This window comes from Vombatus ursinus, unplaced genomic scaffold, assembly GCF_900497805.2.
Source record: "Vombatus ursinus unplaced genomic scaffold, bare-nosed wombat genome assembly UNPS02014775.1, whole genome shotgun sequence".
In the NCBI taxonomy this organism is placed as follows: domain Eukaryota; kingdom Metazoa; phylum Chordata; class Mammalia; order Diprotodontia; family Vombatidae; genus Vombatus; species Vombatus ursinus.
Window position 1 is genome coordinate 4,768,868 of NW_020954553.1, and position 13,653 is coordinate 4,782,520.

A 13,653-nucleotide genomic window follows, 5' to 3' on the forward strand; every position below is an offset into this window, starting at 1 on the left:
CCAGGAATAGGCTCTATTTCATGCCCCAGAGGTTCTTGGAGTCCTCTACAGGACAGTCAGTCCAGGGCCCAGAAGGAAGAAGACAGAGAAACACTTCCCACTGGAAGTCAGGTACTTTCCTAGGTGCAGTGTGGCCTGGAAGAGGAAGATTGAGATGTAAATGAATCAGATGGAGAAACCACACCCATCAGCAGAGCCTTGGGGGCTGGAGAGAGGGTGGAGCTGCTTGGCTGGGACTAATGGAGCTCTGGGGCTCCTTGGTGAGCAAGACCTTAGGGCTGGTTGGCTGAGACACTGATGAGTGGGAAGGGGAGGGAGGGCTGAGGTGGGACTGAATCTCCATAAGAACAGCGCAAAGCTCACATCCTAGCATGCCTATGGTGTCATGGAGATGTGGGGTGAGTGATGGTTCAGATGGCATTGCAGAGAATGGGTGACTGGGGAGGGGGTATTGGCAAAGAATGAGACTACCAGGGGCTGAGGACAGAAATAAGGGGAATGAGGCGATGGATCAGGACATCGGGGGCCAAGGGGATGAATGGATCAAGAGGACATAGAAATTTGGGCTAGGGGATGGATTTGGGTTGGAGGGTCATAAGGGGATAATGATAGAGCTATAGAAATGGAATCAAGGAAAGTGGGCCACAAGGAATGAGAAAGGGAACTTGGGGTCCCTGACTAGGGGAGCTAGAGACAAGGTCATAGGAAATGATGGAGTAGGGTGGTTTTTGGTGGGAGATGTAGAGGTTGTGGGGATAGAACTTAGGGATAAGGTCAGAATATGGAGGATAAAGAAGATAGTGTGGTAGAATGGAATGAACCCTGGGCTGAGCCCTGGAATCTAGTTCTGGCTCTGTTGCTGGCCCACTCTTATAGTGGACAAGACTATTCCACCCTCTGGGCCTCAGTTTCCCTAATTATAAAAGAAGAGTCAGACTTTCTAAGCTCTAAGGTCTCTTCCAGCTCTGATATTCTGCCTTCTGGAGGTCTGTTAATAAGAATTTGGGGCTGGATTTCCCCAAAGATGCAAGACCCCCTTTTGTTAGTTTCCTGATTTGGGGTATCTCTATCTGGACCAGAAGGCCTTATACCTCAGTTTCCTGCCCCTACCTCAGTGGGTAGCCCATAAGAATTCATTCCTTTTAATGCTACAAGCCTCAGTTTCACCTGCTGCGAAACAGATGAAACATTGGTGAAACATTGGTAATGTAAATTATTTCTAATGCCTAGGACTGGAAGCCAGGTCTCCTTCCTTTCTCCCTCTCAAGTAAGCTAGCTAACCCTGGAGAAATTATGGAATCTCTATGCTGCAGTTTCCCTCTGCATTAGACTTAAGGATCCCTAGTTAATTGTCACCTTGTAAGAGTCGCACGTGACTTATTAGATGTTACTTATTAACTGGACAGAGAGGAGTAGCAATAGAGATCTGCATTCCTTCATCCATTTCAGAATTGGGGAAACCAAGGCAGAGAGTACAGAGCAGTGAGCCCAAGTCAGAGCCAAGACCAGAACCCAGCCATGCCTGGAGAATAGCAAAAACAATATTGCCTGGGCTGCTGTCTAGCAGCCTGAGGAAAAATAGTATGTTGATTTCATCAGAGAGTTGTGAGGACCAAGAGGTGCCCCTTCCAGAAACCCCAAGCTTTGTAAGAAGGGGTCCAGGGACTGTGATCATTGTTGAGAGCTAGATTCCCTTGTGCTCCTGGGATCCACTTTGCCAGTGTCTTTCGAGTGTATTTGTGCCTATGTCTACTTGTCTGTATGTGTCTGTTGTACTGTCTAGGTATCTACGTGAGTGTGTCTAAATGAATGAATATATATATATATATATATATTCATTATACATGTATATTCATATAAGCATATGAATGAATGTATTCATTCATTCATATACATTTAGGAAGCACTGATTATGTGCCAAGCACTGTGTTAGATAGAAATAGGATAACAAAACAAAACGAAACAAGATGATGCTTGCTGTCATGGAGGTCACTCTTTGTTTGGGATAGAAAACAGGTAAGAAGTTCAGCTACAGGGTTCAGAGAAAGACCCCAAAGTCCTTGGAGTGGCTGGCAATGCCCCAGGATCCTCAGGTTGCATCAGTTGATCAGGTGGCAGTGCCCAGGGTCTGGAGGACATAGAAGCAGGTAGGGCAGATAGTAGGACCTGGAGTTCCTCTATCTCAGCAGAAGGAATTCCCATCACATTCAGGTAGTGTGAATAATCAAGCAAGTCAGATGGGGCCTAGGAAGAGGGCACCCTTGTGGGCCTAAAAGGAAGTGTTTGCCTTTATATAATGTTTGTACACTTATTTTTTCCTATTTGAACTTCTAAGTTGGTATCTGGGCTGCTGTTTGTGTGTTTCTGCGCCTGGGACTGTGTAAAAATGTCTATGAGTATATGTGGAGATAGTTGTATGGAGGTGTGTCTGTGTATCTGTTTATATGGGAGGTTTCCGTGTGTCTCCACATGTATGAGTATATAAGTATATCTCTGCATGTCTGTCTCCTTGTGTGTCTGAGTGGATGTCTACCAAAATTGATCTGTATTTCCATTCATATAAGTCTCTGTGACTTGAACTGGGTGTGTCATGAATGGGTGTGTCTCTCTCTGTGGGACACTTACCGTAATACATCCAGATGCATACTCGCAATCATACACGTATAGACACAATCATAAAAGGGCCCCAGGGACATGGCAGAAGTAGACAGCATTTGGATAAGGATGCTCTGGACTTATGATAGGCTTTGTTGACTTGAATTAATTATCATACTTGACACTGATATTCAATGATCTGGTCCTCATAATAGTCCTGTGAAGTAGGGATTAAGCCTTGTGAGGCAGTGGATAGAGTTTAGGTCCAAGAGTCAGAGAGATGGGTTCAAATCCTCTCCTTGACATGTATGAGCTATGTGAACCCTGAGCAAGTCACTTGACTGTTCTAAGCTTTGTTTTCCTCATCTTTAAAATGGGGATAATAACAGTTCCTATTTCACAGGGTTGCTGTGAGTCTGAAATGAGGAAACACTTTATAAACTTTAAGGCACTACACAGGGAGTCCCCAAAGCGTTAGCGCACTAAGACAGCTGGGTAGGGTAATGCTGAGGGCAGGATTCAGAATCATGGACACCTGAGTTCAAATCCTATCTTAGGCACTTATTGGCTGTGTGACTCTGGACCAAGCACTTAGCTTCTCTTAGCTCCAGTTTGCTCTTCTGTAAAATGGAGATAATAATAGCTCATACCTCACAAGATTGTTGTGAGGATCAAATTCAATAACATATAAAAGGATTTGCAAACCTTAAAGCTCTATATCAATTTCAGTTATTGTAATTCCCATTCTATAGATGGAGAAACTGAGGTTTAAAGGCAGTATTCCAATCCAATCTTGGCTCAAAGTCAAGAATTATTTCCATTTCACTTTGACCTCAATGAAAAGAATGAGAAGCTTAGCCCAGGGCAAGCTAAGTTGGGGAAGGGAATGCCCTGGCTCTGGCTAGTGCCCTCTTTCTCCATCCCCCCATTTTCAGGACATGAACCCTTTGTCCACAGGTGTCTTTACCTTGGCCTTCCTTCTGGCCACTCTTAGTTGCCATGGCTACTCTGACCTCCTTGCCAAGTGCTTCCAGGACCCTGAGTATGAAGCTATTCTGAAAACTGCCCAGGAGGGGCTTGGGACCCCTGCCTCTAAGGGGCATGTCCTGGTGGTAGGAGCTGGGATGTCTGGATTGATAGCGGCCAAGACCCTTCAGGATGCTGGACACAAGGTAAGGAGGCAATCAATCAATCCTCAAACATTTATTAACCACCAACTCTGGGCCAGACTGGGAGCCTCCCAAGGATGGGTCCCTGGCTCCCTCAAACAGTGAGCTCCAACAATGTGACATGACAGCCAAAAAAAGACTGGAATCCTAGCTGCAGAGCAGGGGCAATGATGCTTCCTTTTCTAGCTCCATCCTCCCAACTAGAAGCTCTCTGAGGGCAAGACCAGGATCTTCCCCTCACTCTCCAAAGGCATGCCCTTTGTATTCTTCCATTTTCTCTCCAGATCAGGGCCTAGATTTGCTCCTTCTCTTTTCATCTTTTTTGTGTCCCTATTTCTTTCTCTCTCTCTGTTTCTCTGTCTGTCTCTGCCTGTAGCTCTCTGCCTTCCCCTCTCCACCTCCCCCACCCCTGCCATCCTGCTGCCTCATCCGCAAGCCCACACACACAGTCTACAGTGGAGGCAGGGCTCATAAGAGAAGAGAACCAACATAGGACTAGTGTCAAGGAGTTTAAAAACCTGGGTTTTTGTTCCCAGCTCTAGCTGTGTGACCTTAGGGAAGACACTTAACCTCTCTGAAACTCAGCATCCCCACCTGTCTGAGAGGAGATAAAATCAGAGGAGACTCAGGCCCTGCTCTCAGGAAATAGTCTGAGGCAAACAGAGCAAGAAGCAAACCCAGACCCTCTCTTCACGGAGCATGATCTGGGGGAGAAAGCGAAGGAGCAGACCTCTGTTCTACCTTCAGGGAGCTCATAGTCTCAGAAAGCAGACAAGGCTCCAACTTCCTTTTTTTTTTGGTAAACTTTCTCCCCTGCCTCCCTTGAACACTCTCACTGTAGTAGATTTGAAAATGCTTTGTAAACTGTAAATTCGTGGGCACATATGAATTACTATCAGACAATAAGGGCCTGGGCAGGGGTTAGACTGGATGTCCTCTGAGGTCCCTTCCAACTCTAAGCTTATGAGCACAGTGGCTTGGCTTTAGTAGTCAAGGAAGACTTCCTGGAGAAGGTGGATGGTAGGTAGGATTTGTATAGGCAGAGGGGAGCAAGATGTAAGTAGAAAGACATGAAGACTGGGACCACTTCTTATAAGGAAAGGTTTCTCCCTTAATTCTCACCACAAATCATCCCCCACCATCCACTGATACCTCCCCCAATCCTTGCCCCAAACCAACCTCCCTCACCATGGCCTTTTTACTGAACCAAAAATTAGTCAGAAGGCCTCACCTAAGGATTTAGAAGGCCACAAGTTCCCTATCCCTGCCCCAAACCAACCACCCCCTCCCCCCACAACCAACGACCACCTTGAGGTCTCCACACTACTCTAGCAAACCAAAGTTTGTCTAGGTCTTTCCTTAGTTAATCTTCTCATCTTCAATCTCATCTTGCAAGGTCAGGATCTTTCTGCCTTCCAAAATGGGGAAACTGATGACCCCAAAAGGAAAAGAATTTGCCTAAATCGGTGCAGAATCAGGACTTGAGCCTTAGATCCTTGATTCCCAGAATAATGCTTTCTCCTGCACCATACCTCACCATGCTCTATCTTTCTAGTAGAATGTACATTCCTTAAGGAAAGAGAATGTCTCACTTTTTTGTATTTCTCTCCCCAGTGACTAACACATATAGTAAGCACTTAATAAATGCTTGTTTGATAATTGATTAGATGAGTTCATGCTGACATTAAGGGAATGGGGGCCAAAGGAAATAACCCCTCACTCTGGGCTTTCTCTCTCTACTCTTATGTGCTTTCAAAGAGGACTACAGTACACAGAATTCCTCCCTCCCTATACCATTGTTCAGTCATGAGTGACTTACCTTCACCTCAAGCTAGGGAGAATGGAAGGATAAGAGGGTATGCTGTGGGCAAAGTCAAGTCTTGGCTTAATGAGGCACTCTTCTTGAACCTAGGTGACAGTCTTGGAAGCCACGCACAGAATTGGGGGAAGAGTGGAAACATTCTGGAGTCCAGAGAAGAACTGGTACATTGAACTAGGTGCTATGAGGTTGCCAGCCAACCACAGGTGAGACCTGGGGCAAGGGACTAGGGAAGGGACTGAATCTAACAGAAATGACAGAGTCTAACTTGGACAGTTGCCCCCAGTAATGAACTTTCCAGAATTCCAGTTTCCAGGGAAACAGGTGAAACAGAGATTATGATACTTATTTGTTGAAGGAGGAGACAAGTTCAGAGATGTCAAGATATCCAAAGTCCCACAGCTAATTTAATGGCAGAGACATTGCAAAATACCATGATCTCCTTTATCCCAGACCAAGGCTCTCCCTGCTTGCATAGGGTTGCCATCAGGGTCTGGCCAGAAGGCAAACTATACCAGGTGGTCTAAATTTGATTTTGGAAGTGATTTGAGCATAGCAAGGCATCTGAAGGACAGAGAAAAACCTGGAAGTCCTGGAGGAAGGAGGAGGAATAGAAGAGAAAGAAGGGAGAAGGAGGAGGAACGAGAAGACAGGTCAGAGAAAGGAAGTGAGGGCAGCCACCAGGATAGTGGTGATATAGAAAGCTGGTAGAGAAACCAGCAGAAGGAGATTTCAATTGTAAACCCATACCAGGAAGGGAAAACTCACTCGCCTGAGTAGCTTGGTGTAGTGGGAAAAAGAATCAGAACTGGGTTCTAGTCCCAACTTTACCATTTTACTTTGCTGTGTGACTTTGAACAAGTTACTTGGCCTCTCTGAGCTATGTTATTCTGATCATTAGGCAGCTAGGTGGCACAGTAGATAGTCTTGGATCTAGAAACAACAGGAAGACTCTTGTTCAACTCTGGCCTCAGACACTTAATACCTGTGTGACCCTTGGCAAGTTACTCTGTCTCAGTTTATTCAACTTTAAATGGGAATAGTAATAATAGTAGCTACCTCCCAGGGTAGTTGCAAGGATTCGATGAGATAATATTTATAAAACATTTAGCACAGTGCCTGGCACATAGTAGGTCCTTAGTGAATGATTGTTTCCTCCTTTCCTGCCATAATTAAAATATCCCACCTATCTCACAGGAGTGTTGTGGGGAAAATCCTTGGTAAACTGCCAAGTGATACATAAATGTGAGTTATGCTTGGAATCCTTGAACATCAGAGCTAGAAGGGAGGACTTTATAGCTAATTCAGCCCAACCTACTCTGCCCTCATTTTATAGGTGAGGATACTGAGATTCCTGGAAGGGAGGTGACTTGCTAAAGTTTACCCAAGAAATTAGTGGAAGACACTGGGCACAAATCCAGTCTAGAAGTTTTCAGGACCAAGGAGAGTTACTACCTGCAGAGTGTAATGGAGAGGGGTGTTCTGTTTTATAATCAGAAGAGCTGAGTTGGAAACCTGGTTCTTCTCAGTTTTCTTCATCTGTAACATGAAGGGGTTGCACTCAATGGCCTCTGATTTCCATCCCTTCCAGCTTTAAATCTATGACACAAAGAGATAATATTTGCAAAATGCTTAGCAAACCTTAAAGCGCCATATGGCTACCTATTATTATTGTTATTGTCCTATGATCTCTGATCCCACTTCTCTGATATAACTAACCCCAAGTATTTTATTTTCCCTCTTTGCTCAAACTGTAAACTAATAGAGATCACAGCTTCCTACTCCACTTCCCTTTGCCTCCTTTTGTCTTCCCCACTCTACCCACCCAGTGAATCCATTCCAATCAAATGTGAATTTGTCAATATGTAACCCAGGGATAGGGAAAGAGCTCTGGACAGACAGTCAGGAGAAATGGATTCAAAGTTCTGCCACTAGCTTGTTGTGTGGCCTTGAGCCAACCTTTTCTTTTTTCTGGGCCTCAGTTTCCTCTTCTTTACAATGAAGAAGGTTGGACTAGGTGATATCTAAGACCCTTTCCACCTCAAAAAAGCTATGCGTGTATGGTGCATTTCCTTAAAGCAGGCAGAAGAAAAGAGGAATCATTCAGAACCACAATGAGTTTTCATTCCAACCAAGAAGCCTCATTTCTCTGAATGGCCTCAGAATTTCTAATGATCAATTAAAGAAGGGAATAAGTATTTATAAAGTACTCGCTTTGTTCCAGGTGCTTGTGCTAAGCAAGTACTTTACAAACATTATCTCATTTGATCCTCACAACAACCCTGGGAGGTAGGTGGAGGGAAGGAGTGGTAGTTTTGGAATTCCTTTCTGGGGAAATCTCTACCATGGCTGAGCCACAGGAGGTGACCAGGCCTGGTGTTCCTACTGGAGTTCTCTTCTTTCTGTGTTCCAGACTGGTCCGATTCTACGTGGAGAAGCTGGGTCTGAAACTGAACCCTTTTATCCAGTCTAGTAACAACACCTGGTTTTATATCAACGGCCGCCGGCATAGGACCTCAGATGTGTTGAACAATCCCGACATCCTGGGCTACCATGTGACACCTGAGGAGTCAGGCAAGATGCCCAGTGAACTCTTCAAAAAAGCAATAGCTAAGGTGACCAAAAGACTACTCATTTAGCCACCTCCTAACCCCCACAGCTTGCCAATCAGTTGCTAGCTCCCTAAGGAATCTTTAGTCTGCTGCCCTCTGAGTCTGATCAAGCAGACCTAGGTTGGGTCTCTGGAGCCTCTGCTTATTCCTGTTTTCCCATCAGGCTTCATCTCCAGGATAGGGTAGAGAGACAGTTGGGTAACTGGGGGCATTTTTGTCCTATGCCTCATCAGTATCTCCACTCCAGAGCTCCTGACCTTTTCCTGTGATAGTTCCCTCTCAAAGAATAAGTGACTCAAGCCAAAGGGCATGTGTTTCCAGAAGGCCCTTAAGGAAGGAGGCCCTTGCTAAAATTTCAGATCATATAGCAAATTGATATGCCCCAGAATTGTGACCACCTGAACTCTCTGTCCTGAAGTATAGCTAGGACTGGTCCAATTCTGTCTCACCCCTTCTCCTCTTCCTTAGCCCTAATTGAGGCCCTCAGACTATTTCCTCCATCTGCCACCTTCTTCTTCCCATCCAACCCTGCCAGGCCCTCTCCTCTTTAGGAAGAAGAGTACAGAGGGGAGGTGTTCAGGTCAATGGCAACAATAAACCCCAGGTACCTTGGCTGATCCCACAATAACCCATGACACCTCTTCCCTGTAGGTGGTAGAAAAACTGAGACTTACCAACTGCAGTCACGTGCTATCTACATATGATGCCTTCTCCACCAAGGTAAGGGTTGTGGAAAATGGGGGAAGGGATGGAGAATTTGCCACCTGGTTCTGCCCTGCATCCACATCCCTTCCCTTCTTGTGCCTCCTTTCTCCCACCCCTGGGATCCCCTCTACCCAATGTGCTCCTTGCCTAGGCATACCTAGTAAAGAAAGGGAAGCTGAGCCGGGGAGCTGTCCAGATGATTGGGGATGTCTTGAATGAAGATGCAGGCTACTACAAATCTCTCTTGGAGTCCCTGAGGAATGACATCATCTTCTCTAAGTCAGCTGGGTGAGCAGAACATGAACATAAAGCCCATGTGGAAAAGTGAGGTGTGGGGCACCATTGCTGCAATGGCAGGAGCTCCCCAGCCTGGAAATGCCTACTACGCCCCTGAGCTGCCCTAAGCGCTTTACAAATATCATCCCACTTGGTTCTCACAACAACCCCAGGCATAGAGAACAAGAGGCTCTCTCTCTCTCCCCATATCCAGTACAGGTCCTTCAAAGGAGCCGAGGGATCTTGAGGGGGGGCACCTGCAATAATAGAAAATTATGCATAAGGGCATCAGAGAAGTTTAAACAAAGCACAACTAGGAGGTCCCAGGGGGAGAAATCATTATAGAATGGGGGAAATGTGGAGAGCTTCATGGAGGAGGTGGCATGGCATTTTAATTCAAGGAATAAGTAGGAGAAGGGAAGAGAGGGAGAAAATTCCAGGCATGGGGACAGTAGAGCAAGGTTGTAGCAGAAAAGAGGAGGGTATATTTGAAAGCAGAAAGTTGTCCTGGTTGTCTAGAGCATGAAATAAGTATGTAAAGGAGGAAGGGGAAAAGATAAGCTGTAAAGCACTGAGATAAGTCTGGAAAGTACCAGGAGTGTGTCCTGATGGCCTCCTTCATGGTGGGCAATCACTCCCCCTTCTATGAGAAGATGGCTGATGTGTGGTTAGGGGACCTAACAATTAAAATGGTGCCAGGTTGTGGCCAGCCTTGAATGCCAAGATAAGCACTGGTAGTTGGGAGCCCTGAAATAAACAGAAGAATGGCATGTTCACATCTAGGCACAAAAAAAAAATCTCTTCTGTCAGTGGTATGAAAAATGGCCTGCAGAGAGAAAGGGTAGTAGTAGTTGTTGTTCAGTTGTGCCTGACTCTTCATGACCCCATTTGGGGTTTTCTTGGCAGAGATACTGAAGTGGTTTGCCATTTCCTTCTCCAGTTCATTTTACAGATGAGGAAACTGAGGCAGACAGGGTTACGTGACTTACCCAGGGTCACATAGTTAGTACATATCTGAGTATGGACTTGAACTCACGAAGAGGAGTCTTCCTGACCCCAGGCTCAGCACTCTATACACTGTGCCACTCAGCCGGAGAGAGTAGAGAATGGAACAAATTTAACACAGTTCAGGCAGATGGTGATGTGGGCCCATTTTAAGTATGGTAATGATATATACATATATATACATATATATATATATATATATGAAAATTGTCACAGAGCTTTTCCACGCTGACTTCCCTTTAAGACTTCTGAGGTCAGAGATAATAGGTTCATAAGATTCAGAACTGAAGGGACCTCAGAGGCCAATCTTGTAAATGAAGAAATTGGGGCCCAGGGGTTAAGTAACCTTCCCAAGGTCACATGGATTGCAGTTAGCAGAGCTGGGATTTGAACGTAAGCCTTTGGCTCCAGAGTTGGTACTCTTTCTGCTGCTTCAATATCCCAGAATTAGGGCAGGGAAATGAACAAGGTTCTCCTTTCAGTTCTCCCCACCCCCACCCATCTCGCCAGTGCCAGAGCTGACTACCTCCTCTCCTGTCACAGGAAAGCCTCTGATTCCAGGGTCCTTAACTTTTTCTACATCATGTGGCAGTCTAGTGAGGCCTATGGACCCCTTCTCAGAACAATTTTTAAGTGCACAAAAGACATAGGATTGCAAAGGAAATCAATTATATTTAAATACGGCTATCAAAATGTTTTTATATAAAGTGCATGGACCCCAGGTAAAGAGGACCTACTTAATTAGTTTAACGAATTTTCCCCTCCTTGGAAGTATGTACATTTTAAAAGTCAAGCCTGCCTAGAGAAATGCTTCACCCCAAGAAACATAGTGATGATAGTAGCATTTTAGGCTCTATGATAGGCAAATTGGGTAATACCCCATAGGTGGCTACATCCTTTTTCTCTCTAGAGAGCTGAGAATCTCACTACCTTGCTTTCTTCTCCTTTTCCTCTGGGGACAGCTTTGATGAAATCACTGGCGGCTTTGATCAGCTCCCCAATGCCCTATACCACACCTTGAAGCCTAACACTGTCTTATTGGGGGCCACAGTGAGGAAGGTAGAGACAGTCGGGTCTCAGATCAAGATTACCTACCAGAATGGAAGGCATGACTCAGGCCAGTCCATCATCACAGGTGACTTCGCCATAATCTCATCAACAGCCAAGGCCACACGCCTTATCCAGTTTGAGCCTCCCCTCTCCCAGGCCAAGCAAGATGCCCTCCGTTCCATTCACTATGCCAGTGCAACCAAAGTGGTCCTGGCCTGCAAGGAACGCTTCTGGGAACGGGATGGCATCAAAGGTGGGGCATCCATCACGGACCTGCCCACGAGATTTATCTACTACCCCAGCCATAATTTCACTGGCAACATAGGTGTCCTTTTGGCCTCCTATACCGTGGGTGATGATTCCACCTTTTTCCTGGGCATTAAACATGAAAAGGTGGTGGACATGGTGCTGGGTGACTTGGCAACTATCCACCGGAGGCCCAAGGAGGAGCTACAGAGACTATGTCAGACATCCGTGGTGAAACGCTGGTCACTGGATCCATTCTCCCTAGGTGCATTCGCAGAGTTCACCCCTTACCAGTTTGTTGACTATTCAGAACAACTCTTCCAGTCTGAGGGCAACATCTACTTTGCTGGTGAGCACACTTGCCAGCCCCATGGCTGGATCGATACAGCAATCAAATCTGGGCTCCGGGCAGCCCGAAACATACAGGCGGCCATTAATGCTGCTGCCACCACCCATGATACTGCCTATGATACCGACCACTATGATACTGACTACGATGCTCATGTGGTTTTGGGTGAGGGATCATCTCTCTTTCAGGGGATCAAAGAAAAGTCCTCAAAGGCCTGTTTTTCACAGAGTGAACTTTGAGAGGTGGAGGATGGAAGGAGGGAGAAAGGAGAGAGGGAAAGTAGGTGAGATAGGTGTCCATTAGCATAACCTAGGGACTGGCGTACAAAGAAAAGAAATCCAGGTAAACCAGTATTTATGGGCAATTTGCCTATAAGTTTATAGGCAATTTACCATTACCATGGATAATGCTGGGTATGAAGAAATCAAGCATTAGAGTTTAATCACAGAATCAAAATAACCAAAAGTAATCTCAGAAGCTGTCTAGTCTGACCCATACCTCACCCCCCCCCAAAAAAATCCCTCTTGTTTCTCCCAAGAGAATCAAGGGCTTGCTTCTTGTTAGGGGCGTCTGTTTGAGGACAGGACAGAGCAAAAGCTTGCCTCTAGCATAATTCAAGGATAAAGGAGCTGGGTAGGGGGGCGTGGGTGGATCAATAGGACCTCTAGGAGGGGTGCTGAAAGCAAATGTTTGAAATGTGGCTGTGACAGCAGGCCTCCAGCTTAGGGGCAAACATCTTTCCTAGTAGCCTAATAACCTAATAGCTGTGGGCTGAGAGCTACCTAGCCAAGAAGCCCTCTGAATGGCCTCCAGCTACTTTGGGTGGCCTCAGGGCAGAGAGACAAGGGTAAGAGATTGTAACAGTTCTTTGCTATGGGGAACAATGACAGGCATGGGATCTAAGTTTATCTGGCCATTCACTTCATCTCTCTAGCAGAAATGCCACCTCCCTCTCATTAAATGACATGAAATAATAAATAAGCAAACATATCTTTTGGGGACTGAATAAACTATATTTCTTGCACATGTGTGCACTGTTTTTTTTTCAAATGTATATAGCTGCTGGTATGATCAATAAAATACAAACTGGTTTAAAAGCATCACTGACTTCAATCAACAAGCATTTATTAAGCACCTACTATGTACCAGGTATGTGGTGGGGAGTGATAGAAGGACAAAACTGAAACCTGTTCTGCCCCCAAATAAATAATATTCTAACAGGGGAAACATATACATACAAACATATATATGTATATATGTGTATGTATATATATATATACACATGTACAAAATGGTTGGTTGCTATTCTTTATTCTCTAAGAAAATCAAAATGACATCACTATGTTAGAGTCAAGTTGCAGTGTGTCTGACTGTGCCTGATCAGACCAATACAAGCTTGGCAGGCCCTCCCCCAGGTCGGGCACAAATAGTCCATATAAACATTTGGGGTGGAGATGTCTCTAAATTTGTGCATCTCATGTTTCTTTTGAGCTACTTGCATTCTGTTTTGCTCATAGAGCACAGCACCTTCTCTGATGAGGGCACTCCATGCTGGGCAGTCCTGTGCCAGTGTCTCCCATGTCAGATAATCAATTCCAAAGTTCTTCAGAGAGCCTTTCAGAGTGTCCTTGTATCACTTCTTCTGACTACCATGTGAGTGTCTTTCTTGCATGAGTTTTCCATAAAAGTCTTTTAGGCAAGTGAATATTTGGCATTCAGAAAACATGGCCAGCCCATCAGAGTTGTGTTCTCTGCAGTACAGTTCGAGTGCTTGGCATTTCAGCTCAAGAAAGGACCTCAGTGTCAGGTTCCTTATCCCGCCAGGTG

General features: G+C 45.4%; 1 protein-coding gene across 1 annotated transcript; it reads left to right on the forward strand.

The window, feature by feature from the left end:
• Positions 1 to 329: 329 nt before the first annotated feature.
• On the forward strand, positions 330 to 12,850 carry LOC114044891 (L-amino-acid oxidase-like). Its single transcript, XM_027864659.1, has 7 exons — positions 330 to 398; positions 3,553 to 3,767; positions 5,677 to 5,789; positions 7,997 to 8,198; positions 8,847 to 8,915; positions 9,052 to 9,188; positions 11,144 to 12,850. The coding sequence occupies exons 1-7, from the start codon at positions 386 to 388 to the stop codon at positions 12,063 to 12,065; spliced, it is 1,671 nt and encodes a 556-aa protein (XP_027720460.1). The 5' UTR covers positions 330 to 385; the 3' UTR covers positions 12,066 to 12,850.
• The last annotated feature ends 803 nt before the right edge of the window (positions 12,851 to 13,653 follow it).

Bases quoted from the DNA above. Each gene is read 5' to 3' on its own strand.
- LOC114044891 (XM_027864659.1), top strand. The intron at 8,199-8,846 runs GTGACCAAAAGA...TCTTCCCTGTAG, and splicing joins TCAAAAAAGCAATAGCTAAG to GTGGTAGAAAAACTGAGACT. The intron at 9,189-11,143 runs GTGAGCAGAACA...CTCTGGGGACAG, and splicing joins ATCTTCTCTAAGTCAGCTGG to CTTTGATGAAATCACTGGCG.